At 38.9% G+C, this 26,244-nt stretch overlaps 1 protein-coding gene across 1 annotated transcript in view; it reads right to left on the reverse strand.

Moving 5' to 3' along the window:
* Nucleotides 1-26,244, reverse strand: part of GRXCR1 (glutaredoxin and cysteine rich domain containing 1) — a 127,759-nt gene that overhangs the window by 39,064 nt on the left and 62,451 nt on the right. Inside the window, exon 2 of the mRNA XM_045474212.1 lies at nucleotides 19,974-20,216. Coding sequence (XP_045330168.1) covers nucleotides 19,974-20,216 — 243 coding nt within the window. The remainder of the gene's footprint in view (nucleotides 1-19,973; nucleotides 20,217-26,244) is intronic.

Here is a 26,244-nt window from a genome sequence, read left to right on the forward strand (position 1 = left end):
TTATTTTTGAGACAGAGACATAGCATGAGTGGGGGAGGGGCAGAGAGAGAGGGAGACAGAATCAGAAGCAGGCTCCAGGCTCTGAGCTGTCAGCACAGAGCCCGATGCGAGGCTTGAACTCACAGACCATGAGATCATGACCTGAGCCAAAGTCGGTCGCTCAACCGACTGAGCCACCCAGGCGCCCCTTGAATGGTATAATTATATAATTAAAACACTGTGTTTTATTTATATATATGTATCTGTCAAAATAGAGGTTACCTGTTCTTCTCAAGAAGCCATGAAAGTCTTACATAACTTCATTATATATTAGACTACATAGAAAACATCAATCAATAAATTCCAAACAGTAATCATCTCATAGGTCATATTATTTGACCACAATGCAATACAATTAGAAACAAATAGTTAAATATAAAACCAGATCAAAAAATATCTTGGAAATGAACCCATTCTCCAAAGAACAATTAGGTCAAAGAGAGAAAAAAAAAACTGAAATTACCAACTACTTTACATAAAAATTAAAATGCTACAGACTGGGGCACCTGGGTTGCTTAGTTAGTTAAGCATCTAACTCTTGATTTTGACTCAGGTCAAGATCTCAGGGTTTGTGACTTAGTGCCCCACATGGGACTCCACACTGAGAGTGCAAAGCCTGCTTAAGATTCTCTCTCTCTGCCCCTCCTGCGCACACACATACACACTGTCTCTCTCAAATAAAGAAACTTAAAAAAAATAAAAACAAAAAATGTTACGGATCAAACTTACATACATAGTGAAAGCAGTTTTAAGAAGTAAATTCAGGGGTGCCTGGGTGGCTCAGTCTGTTGAGCAAGCAACTTTGGCTCAGGTCATAATCTCACAGTCTGTGAGTTCGAGCCCCGTGTCGGGCTCTGTGCTGACAGCTCAGAGCCTGGAGCCTGTTTCAGATTCTGTGTCTCCCTCTCTCTCTGTCCCTCCCCAACTCATGCTCTGTCTCTTTCTGTCTCAGAAATAAACATTAAAAAAATTTTTTTTTAAAAGAAGTAAATTCAAATCCATGAGTTTTTACTCCTTAAAGAAAGTAAACTCAAGAAATTGCACAATGATCCTCAAAAGTATCCTATCAAAGCAAAAAGAAGAAAATAATGAAGTTGTAAATTTAGAATTACATTTAAGAGGGTGAGCAGAGAAGAGCAACAGCTCAGGTCCTGATTATACTAAAATGTCCGTGTTCTTTGCTCAAATTTGAATTACATTAAAATGTTAATGCCCTTGGCTTCCATTTTCTTGTTTTTGGAAAGTTCTCTAAAAAAGATACTCTAACTATACAAGAATTACATTCACAAAGATATTTATTGCTGTATTTTCTACAATCCTGAGCCCAAATTTTCAACAGCAGGGGAAAGATGAAAAAAAAAACAAAATATAGTCAGATGAAAAAAAAATGATAAAACCATTAAAAAAAAACTTTATCATTATGGAGACTCTAAAAGCCTTTTAGGGCAGTTCACAACGTGGGTGGAAAATACTGGGCACGTTTCCTGGTACCTGCAGCCACCACAGTCTGGCTCTAGAAATTCATAAGCAAAGCCAACCAGCTCCATACAGCAGAACACAACCCATGACTGAATCCATTACCTGGCTCCAGGAACCTCTCCAATCATATTTCCCCAGCTCCCTATATACACTTGTGGTAGCTAATATCTAATGACGGCCACCATCACTTCCTTCCCTCCCTGTAGCCATGTCTCATCACTCATGGAAAGATGGAGTCTGTCCCCTCACCTTGCATCTAAGCTGGTCTTATGATTTGTTTCGACCAAAAGGAAGTGAGGGATATGATGTTCTGGAACCTCTCAGCCCAGACTTTAAGAAGTCTAGCATCTTCTGTTTCTTCCCTTTTGTACATCAGATGCCGTATAAAAAGCTGACTACCCTGAGATCATTAAGTTGTGAAGAAACCCAAGACAGCTACCTAGAGAGGCCACATGGAGCACGAGAAGTGTGCTCTTTGGGTCAACTAAAACAATAAAACAATAAATAAGCAAATAAATAAATAAAATAAATAATAAATAATGTAAAGCAAATAATATAATAATAATATAAAGCAAATATAAATAATAAATAAAATAAAGCAAAGAAATAAAACCTTTAAGTGAAGGGTTCTTGTACTTCCCAGCCCAGCCCAGCTGGCAGCCAAAAGCAACTGTGTGAGTGGCCCCAACGGATGCCACACGGAGCAGAGGAATCACCCTGCTGAGTGCACTCAACCCATGAAATTGTGAAAAAAAAGAAACGGTTGCAAATCACTCAACTTTGGGGTGACTTGTAACAAGGAACTTGATACCTGAAACACAGTCGGAACTTTAGTCACACCAAACTAAAAGCACGTACAGAAAGTACCATGTCTGTGAGTTTGCACGTTCTACTTTTTTGTTCCCGCCTTTGCTCACTGTATAAACTTCGAGTCCACTTGAAAGACCCAAGCAAGCATTTTCTCTGCTGTGAAGCCTTCCCAGAATGTCTCAGGCAGTCACTCCTGATGCCTCTAGATGTCATAACACAACGACACAGCACATACTACTTTCACGCCGAGGGACAAATTTGTTTCTGTGTCTACCTGCACACTGTGAGTTCCTTGTGGGCAGAGACTGGGGCATTATCCTTTCCATATTTCCATTGCTTAAAACAATACCTAAAAAATAATCCCATGAAGCAGATTGGATTGTTCCCCTTTTATACACGTGGAAACTGACATCCGCAGCGTTAAGTTAACGTGCTCAAGGTCCCTCAGAAAGTTGAGCTAAATGTATAGAGAGAGAGATCGTGGAAGAATGAAATTCTATGAGCTCAAGAAATCTTTCCAGATAATTCCATCTTTCACCAACCTTTTTCTCCTCTTGTGTCCTATAGTCTTTATAGCCTGGAAAAAAAAATCCATATGGAACAAAGAATCCTCCACATATTCTTGACTTCACAGTCTCACTGCAAGTTTCTGGTATGCAAACATCACAGTTTATATTGCTACTAAATCTTCCAAAAGGCCTGGCATAGCACATAATAGGTCCTCATTCATTCATTTATTGGTCATTTCAAAAGCATTAAACAGGTCAATGATGAAGAGAAGTTCGGGAAAATGTATCAAGCATTTTTCTACAAAATAAAAATATAAACATGCAATTATATTTTCCACCTCCACTTCTTATACTGGGAATTGCAATGCATTTTTTAAATACATGTTTTTGAACCCAGGGAAAAGAATGATCTTGACTGAATATTCATTGTGAATAACCTGCCTGTCACCTGAGTTCTGCACTACCCAAAGTGAAAGGGTAGACTGAGCTTCGCAAACTCAGGAAAAATCACATTGTTCTTTTTATTGTATGCTTTGCCTGAGAAGGAACTGAGATTTGCTGTCATTTCTGCATCAGGGTTCTCAATCAGTGACAGAATGAAATTGATTTATTTCCCATTTTGACTTGTAAAAATCTGAAAATTTAGATCTTACCCTTTTTTCCCTCAGAGACAAAACACAATAGACAGACAGGAGCCTGTTTCCTCTGCAAATATTCCCATAGCCAAGGCAACACCTAGGTCCTTCCATCTAACTTCTCACTCCCTTTACTACATGTTTAAACTCCCCTGACTCATTCAAGTTTAAACCAAAAGACCAAGGTTCATACTAAGGTCATTTCAAGCTCCAAAGCACAGCACACTCCAAAAAATGTGTGATACCTGAGGACCCCAAAGAGAAGAACAAGGAAGGACCTTCCGGCCCTCAGTGGACACTAATGTCTTTGGGGCTTTTGACGGGGCAACCTCAGTGGCGGCAGGGAAGCTGGATACAATCAGCACAGAGCTAAACTGTATGTCAGAGAAAACTCATGAAAACTTTTTCCTTAGTTAACACCATTTTATAGAGATCTAAGTTGACCTGTTATTCCTTCAGGAAAAAACAGTAAGTCCCTAGAATTCTGTTACCCGGCAATTCATCACCTAGATCTTTCCCAGAACTAAACTGAATCACGCCTCCTTAGAAAGAATCAAAGATGTCCACAAGTTAGGCATAACTCTAGATTTCTCTCTAGAAATCTCTTATGCTAGGAATACATGTGGCACAGAATTAGGGGCACAATCCCACCACTTCTTATGAAAATCTAACTCATTTTGCAAAGCACAGCTCAAAGGCTCCCTCCTGCTTAGAACCTTCCCTCATTACCCTGACTGAAATACATCTTTTTTCTCCTTCTAAACTTTTACGATTAACTTAGCACTTGGCACAACTAGCTTAGAGTGACATAGCATGTGTCATGCTCACTTCCTTCTCCCCCTCACACACATCTCTTACATTTTGACCCTAGATAAAGGAACTATGCATTTAAAATCTTTGGATCTCTAGAACATTGCACATTGCTTTGTACACAGAGGGCACTCAATGTTTGCTCCATGACTATTCATTTTATTCCTTGTAGTCTTTTCAGAATTACTCCTTTTACAATAGCCTAGAAGCCATACACAGGGACACATCCAAATCTGCCCCGCCTACTGTAGATCACAACTCCCACCCTGCATTGTAGCAATATGACCCAAGTTCCAGAGAAATTTAAATAATATAGAAATAATGAAAAAAAAATTTAGACGTTTGTTTCTGTTTTCCCAAGTTCCTTAACTGAACTTTTTTTGTTTATTTCAGATCTTTCAACAGAAACCATAGGTGGAATACTATCAGATGTGTGGATCACAGGGTATAGTTTGGCATTCTGAGGAGAGCTTGAAATCCTTCCCACTCCCACTACCCATCAGAGGCCCCTTAAGGAAAGGTTGAGGGTACGTCCGGGGCACCCCAGAGAACACTTTGATAGTCACTAATTCTGATTCAACTCCTCAGATTCTCAAATAGGCCACAGGAGTGAGAGAGTGGCTGAAATCCACAATAAATGGATGAGCCCTGGTTCCTGGGGCCACTGAACCCTACTGATTCCCCACAAGACTGACTTCATTGCACCCAAAGAGGAAGCCCAGGGTTCGTCTTTGCTTCAGCAGTTCAGGGCTTGTTGTTAGACAGGTACTTTGCTTCGTTTTATTCACCCTATTGATTCTTTGAACCTAATCCAGAGAATAAACACCAACCAGGACCAAACATATGGTCAAGTCTTTAGCTTAATTTTTGTGTTTGGAGAGAAAAGCATCTTGGGCTGAGTTCAACCAAGCTGGGAGTCCAAGGAGTGATTAAAAACAAAACAAAACACAACACAATGTATCATAATCCTACCTGAACATAAGGAAGCCTGCCACTTGGCACAGGAGCTATTTACTTTGTCGAATCCCCATGTGAAATGTTTGCTGGGTTGTAATCATATATAATATCATGGTAACAAACTAGATGTTTATAGAAAAATAGGTCCTAAGGGCCAGAAACTCTAAGAGAAAACACATTCACTTTCCTTTTCCTTATTTTTTTCCTTTCAAAATGTAAATGAATGGTATAAATGTTTGATTCAGGCTTAGGCCCCCAACGGATAAAATATTTACGACATTTGTTTTAAGTTCTTGAATAGGCAGTTCAAAATCGTTCCTCCTAGTTTTTTCTTTTCCTGAAAGGAAATATAGATTTGAAACTTTGTCTATTATCCAGATATTTAAGGCATTTAATTTTAATTGAGCTCATTTATTCTACTTTATATTTAATGTGTTTTCTTATATTGTGAGAGCCCTCTGCTGGTTGAGAAAACACTAAGTCTCTCTGCTCACAAGAACAGAAATACAGCTCATTATCAACCAAAGCTCTTCTTTACTGAGATAGTGATTTCAAGTTCTATTAGAAATGGATGCTCATTAAAATTTCTATTAACTCTCACCTACTCATAGAATGGTACATTATTTTTATGCAGTTTCAAAGATTAAAAAAAAGAGCTTCAATGCTTACATTATGCCTTTAAATCCAAATAAGAAAACATTGATTATGCACAAATATATTTTCTTTTCAATCAGATTGGGAATAGTTAGCAATTTACATCTAAATTAAGACACAGGCAAATTGGCTCCTGGAGCCCTTTATGAGGTGGTATGCTCTGTGTCCTCTTTAATTTGTGTCCAAGTCACAAACAGACACAACCGGTTTGTTTTTGGTTTTTTGTTTTTGTTTTTTTTTTTTTTAGAGAGAGAGAGAGAGAGAGAGAGTATATGTGCAGGTGTGCGAGCAGGGAGGGGCAGAGGGAGGGACAGAGAGAGAGAAAACTTGAAGCAGGCTTCATGCTCAGTGTGGTGCTTGACGCAGGGCTCAATCCACGACCCTGGGATCATGACCTGAGCCGAAATCAAGAGTCAGACGCTCAACCAACCGAGCCACCTAGGCTCCCCTCAACACATCTATTTTATACTTTCATAGTGCCTAGGTACATAGCATCAAATTTAAGCCTCAAGTTTTGATATATTGTGCAAGTAATTAAACAATGTACCTACCAGACACTTTATAAGTATCCTGCCATACAGACAATTACAGCAGGCAAAACTAAATGCGGCAAAGTCTTGATCAAGTGGGACAATTCACTAAAATTTGTGAAATGGTAAAGCCAGGATATATATATTAAGGAAAGACTATACGGATGAAGCTGTTCCTTGGGCCTATAATTTTGGAATACGTAATGCCTACATGCCTCAAAAACTCTCTCTTTAACGGACTCTAAATTTTTGGAGTGAAAGTTAAATAGCTCATAAACAGGTTTCAAGGTACCTACTGCTATATGATTCTTCATGTCAATGATTTAAAGGCAGCACCCAAAATATGAGATGAAAACACTATAATCATAGTCCTTCCACATTTTCTCTGCAAGAATAAGGTAAGAGCCAAACAAATCAGCAAAGCTGAAGGCAAAGATTTGGTCAGTGGAACCAGCACATCACAAGATGTTAGTGGTGATGCTACAGGATTACTGTAGGACTAAGACGATGGTATGTGACTGTGGCAATTTGAAGAGGACTGATTCCTTGATTTAGTTCTACAGAGCTGTGCTTTGAATGCCAAACTGTTACACAAACTAATTTCATGACCACATGCAGTGTTAAAGCATCATTAACAGACTTCGGTAAATCAAAAGTATGCAATCCTCCAACACGAAAATGTCACTGAGCACATCTGACTCGGGCAAAAAGCCAGGATTAGATGATGTCAAAGGTCTGCACTTTGGGAGTTTATTGCAGTCATTGCCACCAATGTGTTCATGCCTCACTGTGTGCACACCACTCTAGGACGTGACATTGGTGGTCCTCCGATCAGTAGGTGGAGTCTGTTTTCTCCACCTTGAATCTGGGCCTGACCCTATGACTTGCTCTAGTCAATGAGACAAAAAAACCATGACTTAAGCAGAGGTTTTTAATGTGCTTCAGCTTCACGGCTTGCCCTCTTTCACTTCTAGGAACGTCTTTGCCACCATGTAACAAGTTCCAGCTAGGCTACTAAAGAGGAGAAAATCTGAGGAACCAATTTCCATGTAAGTGAGATCATCCTAGACCACTCAGCTCTAGCTGAGCCACAAGTAGACCATAAAAGCAGCCAAGTCCAGGAAACATCACAATCTATACAGTAAATGTTGTTCCAAACCACTAAGTTTTGGGATGGTTTATTACGTAGCAAAAGCTGTTAACAGCTACTTCCATCATAAAGCCCAAACTTTGACTATGGTTTGTTATAGTCCATGACCACATTTTTCTGGAGGTGGAATCTTGAGTCATTTGATAAATTCTTTACTCCATGATCTAAGGAATGATACTAGCACCAGACTGATCTGCTTGCAGAAAGAGAATGATAGTCATCAAAAATAGCAGCTTATATTTCACAGGAAAATTCTGTTTCCTTGTTGTCTTAATTATTGTCTACTAACCACATATCCATGGGAAAGGGATGTTGAGACCTAGTAAAATGGACCTAAAAACCAAGAGTGTAAGGAATTTTTATCTTGAGAAACGTTCACATGAAAGTTATATAAGTATTTTAACTAGCCTCAGACTCAGTAGGATTCATTGTATGGCATAGATGCTTAAATAGAGGCTCCATTCATAGAATGATAGAGATAATATTCATAGAGACAATAATCTAGAAGACTAGCTCTCGTTTTGGGTGCTGCATTTAAAGACGAGATTAGGTCCTAAGGAGAATAATTAAGATGTGGAAGTTCAGAAAACCATGAGACAAGTAAGAGTTAAGGGAACCTCAGAGAAAACTTCCCAATATTTTTGCAAATGAAATTATAGTTATGAATGAGGGAATGGTTTTAATTTCATTTTTCTAGGTTCAAGAACTAAGACCAACAAGTGCAGGAAGTTAAAGGCAGAACTTTCTAATATTTAAAGGGGTACTACAATCAAATAGGTTGCCTTGAACCACAGTGAGGTTGTTGTCACTGGGTGTGTTCAAAGATTGTTCATCTTTGCCCAAGGATATGGCAGAAAGAATTCATGTGCTGAGAGAAACACTTGAGAAGCTGACATCCAAACTGACCTTCTTAATCCAAGGTTCTATGTTTCCGTATGAAACATCTGCATGCATCTCTCTACATTTGTCTTTTCAAAACCTAATAAAGCAAATCTTTGGCAACCTCATCTTGTTGGTAGCCCCACCAGTCTTCCAACTTGGTCTTGATCTGAGAGGATATGAGAGAGAAGAGGTGCTAACAGAAGAATCTAAGAAATTAATTCCTTCAGCCTTCTGCCTCTTACTTGGACACACGTTTAAATGGATTAGCTTTGTTCTAATAATAAAGAACAAACCAGATGTCACTTTTGGACATTTTCACGTAAAAAATGTTTTCTGAGTTGAATAAGGTAAAACTGTATTTACTATTAAAAAGAGAGAGAAAATCATTGTCATATTGTAAGGAAATAATAGTGTAGAGTATCTTATAAGTAACTGGTATGTTTCATCTTAAGAAAAAATAGGTGTGTTGCTAATAATTTTTTAATCTCATAAACTCTCAGTAATATGTTGTAGATAGCATTGTTAGTGAAGATATTAATAACCTACCTAGTACCAAAATGAATAAATATAACTTTGTTTGTTTATTTATTTTAAATGTTTATTTTTGAGAGAGAGAGAGAGAGAGAGTGCAAGCAGGGGAGGGGCAGAGAAAGAGGGGGACAGAGGATCTGAAGCAGACTCTGTACTGACATCAAAGAGCCAGATTCAGGGCTCAAACTCATGAACCATGAGATCACGACCTGAGCCGAAGCCAAGAGCTGGACACTTAACTGACTGAGCCACCCAAGCACCCAACACTATTTAAATAATTATGTTTAATATTTATGGAAAAGTGTCATGAACTGAGATGGAATATCTCTAACAGCCCACATATCAGCTCACATGACACTGAATGGCATTTGACCATAGTACTTGCTTCATATTAAAAACACTACCACTAACCAGAAGCTCAGATGCTGTGCAGCATCCTGCCCCCATGAATCAGACCTCTTGGACATTGATGTCTGAGGATAGACTCAGAATATACTCCACCTTTTCTCCTCTCATGATTTATTGACCCAGCCTTCTCTTAATTCTTTTTATTATCTCTATCTCTCCCCTATACATCCTAAGTATATGTTTTCTCTAAAGCTTTTGCCTTAATAATATTAGCAAAGGGTTAGAGTGCACCATGTTCCAGGCACTGTGAGTTTTTATGCTTCATCTCACTTAATTCTCAAAATGCCCAATGTTGTAGGTATTTTATTATCTTCATCTTAAAGAAATTAACCAAATAACTGGACCAATACCCATACTAGCAAGGAAAAGAACTTACTCTTATATCCAGATGTCTGCTTCCACTTTACTTTGCTACTCTTATTTTCCAGGAGGAGCTCCCAAAATGTGAAAATGAAGATCCCAATGGATACAGTAAACCTTGGCAAGTGATCAGATATGAGTAAGAGAAAGACAGAGTAAAAGAAAACCGAGATTTTGAGTCTCTGTGACTGGGAAAATTGTGGGGTCACTAATCAAAACCAGAGAACTGAAATAAGTAACTAATGATGAGGCATCATTCTATGCTAGTTTTTTTTTTTTTAATGTTTAGGTAAAATATCTGTAAAATTAAAATACCCTACAAGATTAGAGCTGCAAATAGACTTGAAGACTAGAAAAAGAGAAAGATAATAATGGATGTGATAAAGAGAGAGCAGAAGATGGCAATGGGACTTCTGTTTGGTGAAATTAGAAAACATTGGAGCAGTTGGTTATGTGGGTCACAAAAGAAAACCAACAAAGTATTGATATGAAAATTAGACAATGAGCCTAGATAATGCTGATAATACAACTTCGTTGGAGACTTCTTTGCTATGACTTTAGATATTCTCCAATAATGCCCTTGGTTATACCAGAAGAAAAGAGGAAAAACGGATGAAGGGGGTTGCATAGGACTGGGAATGGACAAACTTGGGAGCTCCACAGAGCCTGTCCAGCAGGTGATAACAGACTAAGTATTACCATATTCCTGAATACAGTAAGGGAGGGAAACAAGTGAAACCAAAATTGTGACTATAAGCTGAGAGAAGTAGAAAAGGCCAAAGGACACACAATATCACTGATGATAGAACAATTTCAATAGAGAGACAAGGGGATAGACAGAAGGACAGAACATTGGGGCCACAGCAGGATGTTTCTAAGTTTAAGATCTTGAATGTGGAGAAGTTTCACCTGATGAAGTAATTCAGGGTGTGACTATGCTGCTAAATAGTAGAATTGAAAGCCAGGGAGATGAAGGTTAAGAACTTTGCAGCCTTGATTTTAAAGGGCCCAAGCTCTAGAGTCAGACACACCCAAAGCTGAATCCTCACTCTGCCACTTGTGATCTGAAGGTATTTAAACTGTTTCGTAAATTCTCTAAGCTTTACTTTTCTTCAGGTACGAAACTGGGGGTGGGAAAGATGATAGTAGTACTATTCACCGAACTATTTTACAATGTACAAGAGAACAAGGAGGCAAAACGCTTGGCAGAGTATATCATTCAAGTTAGCTTTTACTGTTATTGTTATTGTTGTTGCTAACAAAAACTATCCTCAGTTAAGTAGAAAAAAAAAAGGACAAAGAAGCAATCACACAAGAAAATATTGCCTAATTTAAATTCCAAGAACCTGACTTAGGCTTAAATTTCAGACTTCTCTAACCCCGTGCCTTCTGAAGTGGAGGGAACAGGCCAGGAACAAATAATTTATGACTTTGATGAAGGAGGCTTGAAGATTAAACATTTACTGTGTCTATAAGATCCAAGACAAGAGGGGTAGACAAATGTTCAGAAGATTCTCCATCCATTTGGACCTCTGATGAAATTGCTAATGATTAAGAAAATGACCACAAAGGATACTGATGACTTCCAAAAAAAAAAAAAAAAAAGAAGATAAGAGAAAGTTCTAAATTCATTGATTCCATAATTAAATACAAAAATATCAACATGAGATATGATTGTACTTACTTGTGAAGAAGTGGGTCACATTACTAAGTAAAATCTTCAAAGACAACTAAGAAGTGGGATATACTCCAGTAGGCACCATCTCCAAAGTACTCCTTTTATTGAAAAGTTAGTTACCTAGGGATAAATTCTCAGAAAGCTCTTATATTGTAAAGAAGATTGTGTACATGTATAATGAGAAGGTCTATAACTTTCATCAGATTTTCAAAGAAGAATATGGCCCCAACGTTTAAAAACCACTTCTCATATATATGGGAAATATTTTCAAGAGGTTTAAAATAGAATGGTTTCAAAACCTAACAAAACATCTAACTTTACATTGGTTACATTGGTGGTTTATGACACTACTTATTTAATATCATAACACATTCCCATAAAGAAACCAAAATTATCAAACATTCCCCACCCCCCACTCCTCCTCCCACTCATCTTTCCTGGGAGCCAGGAAATAAATGAAGTGAGTTCTTCAGTTTTCCAAGCTGTGTACAGGAAAAGGGAACCTAAGAACCTGGTAGACACTCTGGGTTGAGGAAATAAAACTAAAAGCCCAGGAGACTAAGATGACTAGAGTTTACAGGACAAAGTACTAGAGAATGAAGGGCTTCGTGGAGAACTCTGAAGATGTGCAGAGAGCCAGCTTGCGTTCAGCAGCGTACTCATCAGCACATGCATGTAAGGCAAGTACGGAAGGCTAGCAAAAGAACCTGAAAAGATTAAAAGGGACAGTACCCAGGAAAAGGTCTGAGAAGAATGCCTGTTCCCAATAATCAGTGGGGCATTAGATAAAGATCCCACAATATTATGCTTCCATAATGGGAAATAATTAGCTTTGGACTAAAGCTAATTCTGTCTTGAAAATCTTCAAAACAGAACCCCAAATAGCAAACTTTTTCCAAGTAACTTAATTGCATCTCAGCAAAAAAGTTTAAGAATATTTATAGAAATACAGGGGCACCTGAGTGCTTAATCAGTTAAGCATCTGACTCTTGATTTCAGCTCAGGTCATGATCTCATGGGTTTGTGAGATCCAGCCCTGCATCAGGTTCTGCACTGACAGTGTGAAGCCTGTGTGAAATTCTTTCTCTCCATCTCTCTCTGCCCCTCCTCTGCTTGCTTGGTTTCTCTTTCCCTCAAAATAAATAAACATTAAAAAAAAAGAATATTGGGGCGCCTGGGTGGCGCAGTCGGTTAAGCGTCCGACTTCAGCCAGGTCATGATCTCGCGCTCCGTGAGTTCGAGCCCCGCGTCAGGCTCTGGGCTGATGGCTCAGAGCCTGGAGCCTGTTTCCGATTCTGTGTCTCCCTCTCTCTCTGCCCCTCCCCCGTTCATGCTCTGTCTCTCTCTGTCCCAAAAATAAATAAATAAAAAATGTTGAAAAAAAAAAATTAAAAAAAAAAAAAAAAAAAGAATATTTATCGGAATACAAAAATATCCCAACAAGGAATACTTTTACCCAACCAGATAAGATTCACAATATGCAGAATCCAATAAAAAATTACCAGGCAGGTAAAGAAGTAGAAAATATGACTCCCAATGTGGGAAAAAAATCAATCAATTAAAACCAACACAGAACTGACACAGATATTAGAATTGTCAGGCAAGGAGATTAAAACAAGTTATTATACCTATATCCCATATGTCAAAAAGCTAGAAGATATATTGAACATGTTAAGTAGAGATATGGAATATATATTTTTTAAAAATTAAATGCCTGAAGATAAAATTATAATTCCTGAGATTAAAAAAAATAAACTGGATAGGATTAACACAAGATTAGACATTTTACAAGAAAAGATTAGGAATAGATTAGGAGACATAGCAAGAGAAACTATCCAAAATGAAAAGGAGTGAGCTATGGAACAACTTCAAGCAGCCTAATATGCATGTAAGTAGAGCCTCTGAAAAGAAGAGAAGGAAGGGAAGATCTAAATAATCTTTGAAAAAATAAAAGTCTACTAGAACTGATACATGAATTCAGCAAAGTCACAGGATACAAAATCAATAAACAGAAATCAGTTGCATTCTTATACACTAATAATGAAGCAACAGAAAGACAAATAAAGAAACTGATCCCATTCACAATTGCACCAAGAAGCATAAAATACCTAGGAATAAACCTAACCAAAGATGTAAAAGATCTATATGCTGAAAACTATAGAAAGTTATGAAGGAAATTGAAGAAGATATACAGAAATGGAAAAACATTCCATGCTCATGGATTCGAAGAATAAATACTGTTAAAATGTCAATACTACCCAAAGCTATCTACACATTCAATGCAATCCCAATCAAAATTGCACCAGCATTCTTCTCAAAGCTAGAACAAGTAATCCTAAAATTTGTATGGTACCACAAAAGACCCCGAATAACCAAAGTAACATTGAAGAAGAAGACCAAAGCGGGAGGCATCATAATCCCAGACTTTAGCCTCTACTACAAAGTTGTAATCATTAAGACAGCATGGTATTGGCACAAAAACAGACACATAGCCAATGGAATAGAATAGAGACTCCAGAATTGGACCCACAAAAGTATGGCCAACTAATCTTTGACAAAGCAGGAAAGAATATCCAATGGAAAAAAGGTAGTCTCTTTAACAAATGGTGCTGGGAGAGCTGGACACAACATGCAGAAGAATGAAACTAGACCACTTTTTTACACCATTCACAAAAATAAACTCAAATGGATAAAGGACCTGAATGTGAGACAGGAAACCATCAAAACCCTAGAGGAGAAAGCAGGAAAAGCCCTCTCTGACCTCAGCTGCAGCAATTTCTTACTTGACACATCTCCAAAGGCAAGGGAATTAAAAGCAAAAATGAACTATTGGGACCTCATGAAGATAAAAACCTTCCGCACTGCAAAGGAAACAATCAACAAAACTAAAAGGCAACCAACGGAATGGGAAAAGATATTTGCAAATGACATATCGGACAAAGGGCTAGTATCCAAAATCTATAAAGAACTCACCAAACTCCACACCCGAAAAACAAATAATCCAGTGAAGAAATGGGCAGAAAACATGAATAGACACTTCTCTAAAGAAGACATCCGGATGGCCAACAGGCACATGAAAAGATGCTCAACGTCACTCCTCATCAGGCCAATACAAATCAAAACCACACTCATATATCACCTCATGCCAGTCAGAGTGGCCAAAATGAACAAATCAGGAAACTGCAGATGCTGTCGAGGATGTGAAGAAATGGGAACCCTCTTGCACTGTTGGTGGGAATGCAAACTGGTGCAGCCACTCTGGAAAACAGTGTGGAGGTTCCTCAAAAAATTAAAAACAGATCTACCCTATGACCCAGGAATAGCATTGCTAGGACTTTACCCAAGGGATACAGAAGTGCTGATCCATAGGGGCACTTGCACCCCAATATTTATGGCAGCACTTTCAACAATAGTCAAATTATGGAAAGAGCCTAAATGTCCATCAACTGATGAATGGATAAAGAAATTGTGGTTTATATACACAATGGAATACTACATGGCAATGAGAAATAATGAAATATGCCCTTTTGTAGCAACGTGGATGGAACTGGCGTGTTATGCTAAGTGAAATAAGTCATACAGAGAAAGACAGATACCATCTGCTTTCACTCTTATGTGGCCCTGAGAAACTTAACAGAAGACCATGGGGGAAGGGAAAGAAAAAAAAAAAAAGTTAGAGAGGGAGTGAGCCAAACCATAAAAGACTCTTAAAAACTGAGAACAATCTGAGGGTTGATGGGGGGTGGGAGGGAGGGCAGGGTGGGTGATGGGTATTGAGGAGGGTACCTGTTGGGATGAGCACTGGATGTTGTACGGAAACCAATTTGACAATAAATTTCGTATTAAAAAAAAAAAAAAGAAAAAATAATGGCTGAAACTGTTCCAAATTAGATTAAAAGAAAAAACTACACATCCAAGAATGTCAATGAACCCTAAGCAAAAGAAACATGAAGAAAGCTATACCAAGATATATCATAATCAAGTTTCTGAAATCAAGTGATTAAAAGAAAAATCTTAAAAGCAGCAAGGGGAAGGAGAAGACCCACCTACGGAGGAACAAAGAAAAGGATGACAGCATGTTTTATCAGAAGTAATGCAAATGGAAGATAGAGGAGCAATGTCTCTTAAGTACTAAAAGAAAAAAAAATCCTTTCAACCTTAGAATTCTATATCCAGCAAAGATATCTTATAAGAACCAAAGATGGAATTTTTTCAGACATAAAAATGCTGAAAGAATTCATCTACAGCAGACCCACACTACAATAATAGTGTATAAGAAGCCCTTCACATAAAAGCAAAGTGATACTGAATGATTTAATACTCTACACCAAAGAATAAAGAGAACCAGAAATTAAAATTGCACAAGTTAGAGCACTACCAAACTCACCTGATGAGGTCATCATCACCCTGACACCAAAACCAGATAAAGACATTAGAAGAATAGAAAACTATATTGACAGAAAGATTAATGGTCACCAAGGGACAGGGTTGGAGGAAGGGACTGACTGTCAATTGGCATGAGGAATATTTGGGGGGTGTGGGGGTGGAAATGCTCTGTATTTCAAATGTATTAATAGATTCACGGGTGTAAATATCTGCCCAAACCCATCAAATTATAATTTAAATGGATACAGTTTATTATATGTAAATTGTACCTCAATAATCGATTAAAACAAACAAAACAGTGCATCTGGCAGATACTGTGGTTCAGCTCACTCGTAACCAATCCAATCTCCTTCTAAAGCGTCTTCCTGTACTGTAAAGGCTAGAAACCTAAAAGCCACATTTCCCATTGTCCTCCGTTGTTTTCATATGTGACTGATTCAGTAACCACAGATATACTCATTCACTGGAGACTTTACTTAGGAACAGAATTATGTAGGAAAAGGGGCAGAGAACAAATCATCTGTTTTGCTGGAGAGGACCAAATCCAGAGGCATTTCTGGAGCCAGCAGCTTCCTAATTGTGGCACAGGCTTCTTTGGTGGCCCATTTCTGCAGAGAAGTTATACAAGTTCTCTCTGAAAGTTTGCTTAGAGCCTATATTTCTAGTCTATAAACTACCTATGCTTGGTAAAAATTCCTTCATTCTTGAACTGAATAAAATAGCACTTTCAATGAATACCGAATTATCAAGCAGTCACAGCTCAATATCAGCTAGTTTAAGAGACCTGCCTAGATCAACAGCTCTTCTACTCCTCTTCATTACCAGAGTCTCCACTCTGATTCATTCTATGTTTTATAGTTCAGTTCCAATGTGGGTTTTATAGATTTCTACTGTAAAAGTTTTATGGTTGGTCCAGAATCAACACACTATTTCTAACCTACTTCCTACTAGAATTTCTAAGATAACTTATGTCTAAACTTCAGGAACACAATTTTTTTGTGTAAAGATCTCCTGATGCCAAATCAACAAGATTATTGCTTTAAAAGTTTCAAGCTGAACTTGCTTCTCCACCCTCCACCCCTCCCAGCCCCCAACTAGCTCCTTGACCCTCCCTCCCCTGATGGAGCATGCCAGGACAGTGAAGATTTGTTTTCTAAAGTAATTTCTTTCCCTTGACTGTTTCATTGCTTCCATCTTTACATAGAAGTCTGGCTGGGAATGAGGGTCATCAGGAAAAAAGAGCTGAGCATTCTTGTTAATTCCTCTGCTCTTTCCCATTGTACTCTGTTAAGGTCCCTGCAGTGGAGACCCATCCCTGGGTCTGGCACCACCTATCCCTGGGTCTGGCAGCAATGATGCAGGAAAATAAGGGAGCTGTTGCAAAAGGGCCTCATGCTCTCTCCACCCCATCTCACTGTCTCCCACAGTGTGCCTCCATATGCCTGTTTCTGTTCTGTCGACTTCATTCTCTGCCCCTCTCGATTTCTCTCTCTCCCTCCTTTCAAACAGTTGTATTGCACAGATGATTCATACATCTTGATTTTTCTCACTCATCTAAATTTAAGCTAAATCAAATGGTTTCGTGTGACCGTTTAAAACATCACAGATGTTAAGGAAACTACCAACATCAGCTTCTTTTCCTCCCTAGGAATCATGCTTCACCATGTGCCAAAACCCAGCAGAGGGCATCCTTCCATTTCAGATGAATGAACTCTGCAGGGAAAAGGCTCTCTCTCCAGTTCCAGCACTGTGTTGCATTTACAACTGCACACTGGAATTTAAATAAAGGGGTTTTTGTAGCAGGAGGGGAGTTTGTTGTAGAAGTTGTTTTCTGGGGTGTTTGCCTCCATTTAAATTATAGATTTAGAAGTAAATCTCCTTTATAAGAAAAAAATGAAGAGGAAAAAGAAATCCGTCTCTGGTCTCTTTCCAGATTTGGGGCATTAGCTTCAAATTGCAGAAGCAATAAGGTAGTACCTCTGTGATCTTTCCTTCTCTAGGCCACTGTATTAATAAAGTAATCACAGAAAAAAGCAATTGAGAAAAAATCTGCACCCCACCTCTCTTGTCTGTCGCACTCTCCCTCTGTCCATCAAATGGAAAGAAAAATAGCATTACTTCCTGTTAGATCATCTTAGAAGTAGGAAGAAGATAAGTATGGTCAAAAGCAGTGCATCAGGTAAAGCCAACCTTCCACCTGTATAAGGTGGCAGTCACCCACTATGTTTAATTGGGTAGATCACAGAAACCAAAATTCCACAAAGGGAAATATCTTCTACCATCATCAGAATTTTTCCAGGGTTAAAAGGCAAATGACCAAAACCCTTATCAGTGATTTTCTCCCCCTGGTGTGGGTGAGTTTATCAGATCCTTTCATGGTAGGAGAATGTCAGAGAGAAGGAAAGAATATGAAAGGACAATAGAGCATCATATACTCATTCAACATACATTTCTGAGCACTTTGTGCCAAAACCCTTTTCTAGGTTTTAAGACTGCATCAGCAAACAAAGTATCAAAGATCCCTTTCCTTGAGGTGATGTGCCAAAAAAGCTGGGGTTTGAGGAGTCTGGCAGACCTAACTTTGAGTCCTGGCCCTGTCACTTGACTGGCTTTGTGACTTGAAGCAAAATAATTAATGTTCTCTTTTGCAAAATAAGGATAAAGTTGTTACTATTTATTAAAAACATACTTTGTTCCAGGCACAAGAATTGAGCATTTGTATATATTACATATAGTAAAATTCTCACAATTAGTCTGTGAGAAAGGTTTTATTACGCTTCTCCTTTTACAAATGAGAAAACCCAGGCACAGAGTGATTTCTAAATTGCCCAGAATCACATAGACGTGTTGGAGCATGAATTTGAAACAAGGCTGTCTTGCTTCTCAACCAGTAGAGCAGAGTTGTTCTCTAAGGCTATCCTGGGGATTCCATGAGATGAATGTGTAAAGCTGAGAGTGCAGTATAGTATCATTATTACTACTATTATTATTAATTTATCACTCATGACTGCCATTGTTGTAGCTTTCTGGGACCTAAGGGTACATGTTGAAATATGATAAAAGAGGCTCAATGCATCAAATCAAAAGTCCTCTGCCTCAGAATGTAGTCTGTGTCCAGCTCAGGTTAAAAGTAGGATTGCAGAAGTCATACCCAGGAATCATGGCTTCACTGCATTTATCTTTCCATAAGATGACAGGCTGTCTCTAACAGTGATGGCTCTAGACAGAATATCAGAACAGTTTCCCTGTAACAAAACATGAGCATTTCCTGCTCTGGATTTTTTCTAACCTCCCCTGAAAGCTGAGGGTTAAGACCAGATGCGAAACAAAGCCAAGATCCAAATATCCATCTGCCTTTTGACAGCAGCTCTTTGTTCCCTGATAAGTGATCTGGGGGGAGTCAGTCCCACCCCCTCAACCACTGGTGTCCCTTGGCTCTTTGTTCTTACTCTTTCTAAAGTGCACTGTCCAGAGCCCTCTTCTCGGGCTTCTTAATGACTGTGCGATTGTGTGTGCTCTTAGATCGATGGGGGTTAATTAACGCTAACAGTATTATTCAAAGAAAAATGAAGCAGTCATGTTTCCTGGCTTCTCTGGGAGTTTTCTCTTCTTCCTGTAAGCCTAAATTTCTGTCTCACACTGACAAATTACCAAATTCAGAATAATTTTAAACAATAAGCAGATAAAATTCTGGCTCCAGGCCCCATTTCTTATTGATTTTGTTTCAGGACCACCATCTCAGTTTCATTAGGTAGGAAACTGAGTGTTCGATAATGGGGTATAAGAGAATTCACAAATGTACATCTTTATAAATATTCTGTTTTTCTTGTGTACACTAAAAAATAGTTTTTATCTCACATGTCAAGCTTCATAACGCAAAACTCAAGTCAACTGAACATTTAAAAAACGTATTCCTATTCAAAAAGGCAATTTAATGCTGATTTTATCTCACCATGCTTCTGTAGGGATGAACACTGTTAGCAACACATCATTTGGGACAGAAATAAATGCTTCAATTCCTTTGGTTTGAACTCCAAAAAAATAGCCAATGTCCCAGGAGTTATGTTGCAAGTTGCCTTGTCATAGGCTTATAGATTTCTAACAATGCTGGTTGGGTTCAATAAAAAAGAAGATTTTCCTTAGCGGAGTACTTACCCCAAGGTAATGGCCATCGATGAATACGACAGGGAGGGAAGGAGCTTCAGAAACACGCCGGCATCGCTCATCTAGCTCTTTTCCATAGTCACCGTTCAAAGCTATGTTTTTCTCTTCAAATTTTACTCGATGGTTTTGGAAGATCTTTCTAACCAGTTCACATCTTTCAAAGGTTGTTCGTACAACACGAAGGCAAGTGGTATAAATCACTACACGGTCAAATTCTAGGTCAGTTGATGGTTGCTGAAGAAAAAACATTGTAGTATAGTGTCAATATTTGCATTTACTTTCTTACATCTTATTATTTTAAGACAATTAGCATTTCAGTGTGTTATACATTAAAAGTATGCAGTAAAGTTGAAGTGCCATATTTGTCAATTCTAAGACATGTTTTTATGTTAGAAAATCTGTAATTAAAAAGTGGATAACACTCAACATAATTTAAATGGCATAATTTAATTCACAGTGTTTTTTCTGTTCTCAGTGGCAAATCAAATAATGGTATATCTTCAATTGATGATGTCTCACATGGCATACCATGTGGTAAAATAAGGAATGATTGAATGATCTCTCTTGTGTTTTGTAGACATTTTTCAATTACTAGATCTGCCTCTTAAACCCGAAGTAAAAAATGTGACAGAACAGTCAAGGCTAGTGTTTCACCATTTGAAAATCCTCCCACTTATCAATTTAACAAATTTTGTGGTCTTTGGGCCACTATTTCCTGGAAATAACAAGATGTATATCATAGGATTGTTCTGAGGTTTAAGTAGCACAGCAAATGTGCATGCACTCTGTTGAGCAACAGAGCTCCAATATGCAGCGAGAAAGCTCTGCAGTGACCCAGAGGGAGTGCATAGAAACCAACACCATAGTGGCCAGCGGGTCAGAGCCAGGCATGGAAAGGAAGGAAGGAAACAGGTACACTACAACAGAGGCAAGCAACTCTCACAAGCAAGACGATTCTCTGTGTGTGAATCTTGTCTTCTATATTTCCTGCTACATCTGAAGTCAGTGACTGCATTCCTGAGAAAACCTGCCCAGTACTGCTAGGGCCACACAACATAGGCCCTGACAACATTAGGAAAGATCCTTTTCTTCCTTGTCACAGTCTTCCTTGAAGGAGACTAAACGAAATACAACTATACCATGAGACCAAGGGATACGTGAGTTTTCATTGGGCCACAGTTGTTGAAACACAAGGATGCAACTTACAAACCCCTGTTAAGGCAAACCTTTGATTGGAAACCAGTCCAGACAACTAAATGCTAGAATCAGAAGGTAAGATACTAAGCTTCACCACTTTGTATTCAAAGAAGTCAGAACAGTGCATCGGAGGTGAATGTACACATAGTCCTAAAAAGGTCTAAAGTCATTAAGATGGCAAGGCAATGATGTCCACCTCACCAAGAAAGAGGACATTTTTTCCTGATGACACAATATATCAGGGATGAAAGAATCACTGCTTCCCTCAATAGAGTTTACACGCTAAGCTGAAAACCCAGAGACTTGGAGGGACCAAACAGGTGTCATAAATGCTGGGCCAGACCAGAAATAAAAGAGATATTAGTGAGAGGTAAAAAGTCATCTGAAAGATAAAAAATGTCACTCAGCTTTAGGCAAGCTTCAGGCTGTCAGGCACGTTACTCACTGTTGTCAGACATGATTATTTAATTTATTTATTTATTTATTTATTTATGACATGATTATTTCAAATATAAGCTTGAAATCTGATTTTTTTAGGTTATTTATTTATTTATTTATTTAAGAGAGACAGAGAGAGCATGAGCAGGAGAGGGGCAGAAAGAGAGGGAGAGAGAAAATCCCAAGCAGGCTTCACACTGTCAGCACAGAGGCAGATGCAGGGCTTGATCCCATGAACCATGAGATCATGACCTGAGCTGAAATCAACAGTTGGACACTTAACCGACTGAGCCACCCAGGTACCCCAAAATCTGGCGTTTTATGGAAAATTTTATTCTTTCTAAATGCCAGAACCTCATTAAAAATGTATTCAGACCATGTGGACCAAAATATTTGAAGGCTGAATTTGACCTATGCACTGTTAATTAATACTGGAGTAGAGAAACATTAGATACATCTAGACTCTGCCACTGGCCATCTTTGTGTTTTGGAGAAGCTAATGAACTAGTAAGCCTCAAACTAGTAAGTTTTGTCAACTGTCAAATGTGATCTACCTAGCAGGTTTGCTGAGGAGACTAAGTAACCAAGAAAATGAAAACAACTAGTGTAGGGCTTGACATGCACTACTGTGCTCAGTTACACTCCACATTGTGGGATTTGTAAGATTAAAAACACAAACAAGAATGAATCAGTGGGAAAAAAATGAGTGGAGTTAATGACAAGAAAGGGGGATTGTTACTATGCTCTAGATGAAGAAGCATTGGTTTTCAAAGAGAGAAACAAAATGCCCAAGAACCTATGGGTTATCTTCATGTTCATGGTTATGGGCAAGTAGGGAATCAAGAAACTCATGACAAATACTGCAGCTGCTGGAAGTGCACTCAGGGTCCCTTTTCTCTGATGACATTATGTGCGTAAGTATGCATTGTTCCTCGGGCTGCAAGGCTGCTAGATCCACATTTGATTCCACCAACATGTTCCAATTTTTTCAGTAGCTACACGTAACTTTTGAAATATTTGAGAAGACATACATTTTCCCCATGAGTAGAGGTGGGAGAGTTTAAGATCGGACCATTCTGCCGTCACAGTAACCAACTCATATAGGATTCTCTTTGCTTGTACCACTTTTCTGTGTGTCTCTGTCTCTAAGGGACACGCATTTAAAAAGTAGTAATAAGATGGACCCCTATTAGTGGCCATGTTGGATGCTGTTTAATGTAAAAGGAAACAAAGATATCCCTTTACCTCCTGTTGAGAATGAGCTTCACTTGCAATCAATGGATCTCCAAATGTGTTGGATATTAGAATAAATTGGGGAGTTTTTAAAAATGCCCAAAGCCCAGGCCAAGTACACAACAATTAAATCAGAATCACCAGGAGTGAAAATCTCAGAATTGTGATTTTTTTTTTTTAGAGCTCTGAAGATGATTCCAATGTGCAACCAAGTTCTACTAGTTAGATACCAGTTGGAAATGTGGAAAAAAGGCTTCACCCTAGATCTGCTGAGTCAGAATCTGCATTTTAACAAGTTCTCTGGGGAATTTGGATTCATACTACATTTTAAGGAGCCCCAGTGCAATCACACTGACAGCTTGACCTGACGGAGAAACTAAGTTCATGTCCCTTTAAAATAACCGCTAGTCATTCATTCAGTTACTAGAATCATTTATTTGCCAAACATGGTGCTAAGGTACTAGATATATAATGGTAAACAAACAATATTGTTCCCTAACAACCTGAAGCTCATAGTTTTTTTTTATTTACATAAATAAATATAGATTCACAACCTGTTAAGTGTTGGAAAGGAAATGCACAACTTGTTATCAGAGGCTACTGAAGGTGTGCCTTTTCTTGTTTCAGAGTTTGAGAAAGTGTTTTCTGATATTTGAGCTCTGCTCTGAAGGACAAGAAGGAGTTAGAGAAATTAAGTAGGTAAGAAAGCATGGGGTAAAGTATTATAGGTAAGTGCAAAGACCTTGAGATGGGAGGAAGACGGCATGTTTGAGACTCTGAAAGAAGGTCTTTTGGGACACCTGGGTTACTCGGTCGGTTAGGCATCTCACTTCAGCTCAGGTCATGATCTCAGGGTTCGTGAGTTCAAGCCCTGCGTCGGGCTCTGTGTTGACAGCTCTGAGCCTGGAGCCTGCTTTGGATTCTGTGTCTCCCTCTCCCCCTCCGCAGCTTGTGCTCTATCTCTCCCTCTCTCACTCAAAAATAAATAAACATTAAAAATTTTTAAATAAAAAAAAAGAAAGTCTTTTGCCAAAACACAAAGAAAGAGAACTACAGTAGTACTGATGATTCTGGACAGGTATGCAGGATCTATATCATGTTGTACCTTTATAACCACCTTAAAGATCTGTGAGCTTCAACCTCAGAGCAATGGGAAATTCCCAAAGGTTTTTAAGGAGGAAGGGAGGAATTTACATTAAAAAAAAGTAAGTGCAGCAGGGCGAGTGCAGTTGCACAGAATGTGTATAGCAGGGTCTAAATGAATGATTCCTTCAGGGCTGTGTAGCCCACAACTGGAGCAATCATACTCAGTCTTATTCCCAACTCCCTTGGTCTGAGAACTGAGACTGAATACGGGATAAAATGAGGGTAGGAAATTTGGTTATCTATTAGAGTAAGCTGTTAAGTAAAGTGTTCTAAAAAGACCTTATTGAACAATTTTTGGGGGTATGATTTGGAAGTAGATCTTCCTAGAGGTAGGAGTAGGTTGAATGATTTCCCAAAGTTTTATAAGATGAATTTAAATGATATTGTCTTTGGCAAAAAAAAAAAATCCTCTTCTACATTTGTGTCATTTTCTGTCCCTCAACAGATTTGTCAAAGCATCTGGCCAGAAATCTAAAAATAGCCGCTCAATGGTTACTGTCCTTCTTCTCCCTTCCTAGGGGTTACCATGGGAATAGCGTAATGAAGGATGGATGCATCTGAGACAGTGCTGAGAAGCCATTGGGATTTGCAGCCTGCTTGTTTTGAGAGAGCCGACCTAGATATTCATAAAGGCAGGCCACTTCTTCCCTTCCACTGATTAAACAGATGAATCTTAGGAGTGACCTGAAGCTTTACCAGAGCCTGCAGCAAATGCAGATATGTTGGCAAGGGACGGAAATTGCTACGCACAAGACATAGAGGTTACGCAATAGCCAATTTGTGTCCTCAACCTGCACCTGCCTTGTAAGAGCCACTGTGAAATTGTAGTATTCCAGTTACTTCATCACCTTGGGGCAATTCTGGAGCCCCCATGCCCACTGAAGCCCCCATGCCCACAGGAGCTGCCACTGGAATTCAGGCCAAGAATTAGTCCCCACGGCTCCCTGACAGAGTATCCCTGGAGCAGACCCAGCTCCTCCGGCTGGAGGAAATCCAGTGGGTTATTTCCATTTGACCCTTTGCCTGTCCAGCCTGGCAATGGTTTAAAAAGGCCTCCTGAAATAGGGGCCCCCAGACACCTCCAGGAATTCAGGTCTTAAACAAAAATAAAAACCAAAACCAAAAGTAACATTTTAAAACATCAATGGCAGATAGAATGCTAGAACTTTACATTCATAATCCTTACAATCGCTTACACGTTGTTATTGCCTGCTTTATTTGTAGACTGAGAAAGCTAGGCTCAGAGAGGATAAGTGTCCTAAACAGGGTGACAGAATCAAAATTCAGTCATTTAGAACACTGGAACCAGATGCACATCTTTCCAAAATCCACGTGTTTCCACTGAGCCAAGATGAACCACCAAATCACCCTCTGGTTTTATTACTATCTCCCCAGGATAAAGCTGTTGCCCAAACACAGATGGCTATAGACCTAATTCATCACCTGTGAGAAATGTTTGTGATTTAAAGAGGTTTAACTCTTTCCTAAATTATGTTCACACATGTAACAGGAAGTAACATCACAAGAGGGGCATTTTATTTTTTTAAAATTTTTTTTTCAACGTTTTTTATTTATTTTTGGGACAGAGAGAGACAGAGCATGAACGGGGGAGGGGCAGAGAGAGAGGGAGACACAGAATCGGAAACAGGCTCCAGGCTCCGAGCCATCAGCCCAGAGCCTGAAGGAGGGGCATTTTAAACTTTCTTGTTTCAGTCTGAAGATATTCCTTGGAGATGGGGAAGGTGTAGAGATCTTTCCTCCTCTACCTGAGAACAAAGAGGTGAAATGATTAGTTTAGAGCCACACAGCATGTCAGAAGGTAAACTGGGACTAGACTCAGACAGACTTTTTGATTAGCAGGCAATGGGCGAACCTGACTCCGAGAAACACCGTTTTATTTATTTATTTATTTATTTATTTATTCATTTATTCATTTATTCATTTATTTATTTCTGTTTATTTTTTAAGTACGCTTCATGCCCAGCACAGAGCACTGCAATGCAGTGCTCGAACTCACATCCCCGAGATCATGACCTGAGCTGAGATGAAGAGTCAGATGTTTAAGCAACTGAGTCACCCAGGTGCCCCCTGGAACTGCCATTTTAAAGAGCAGGTGCTTGCCTGTGGAAGGAGGGCTGTGAGCCTTTGTAAAGGATGAGAATTTTATATCTCTTTCTTTCTCTCTCTCTCTGTCTCTGTCTCTCTTTCTCCCCCTCCCTCTCCATGCTATTCTGTAAATCCCTATAGC

The sequence above is a fragment of the Leopardus geoffroyi genome, chromosome B1, assembly GCF_018350155.1.
Source record: "Leopardus geoffroyi isolate Oge1 chromosome B1, O.geoffroyi_Oge1_pat1.0, whole genome shotgun sequence".
Lineage (NCBI taxonomy): Eukaryota > Metazoa > Chordata > Mammalia > Carnivora > Felidae > Leopardus > Leopardus geoffroyi.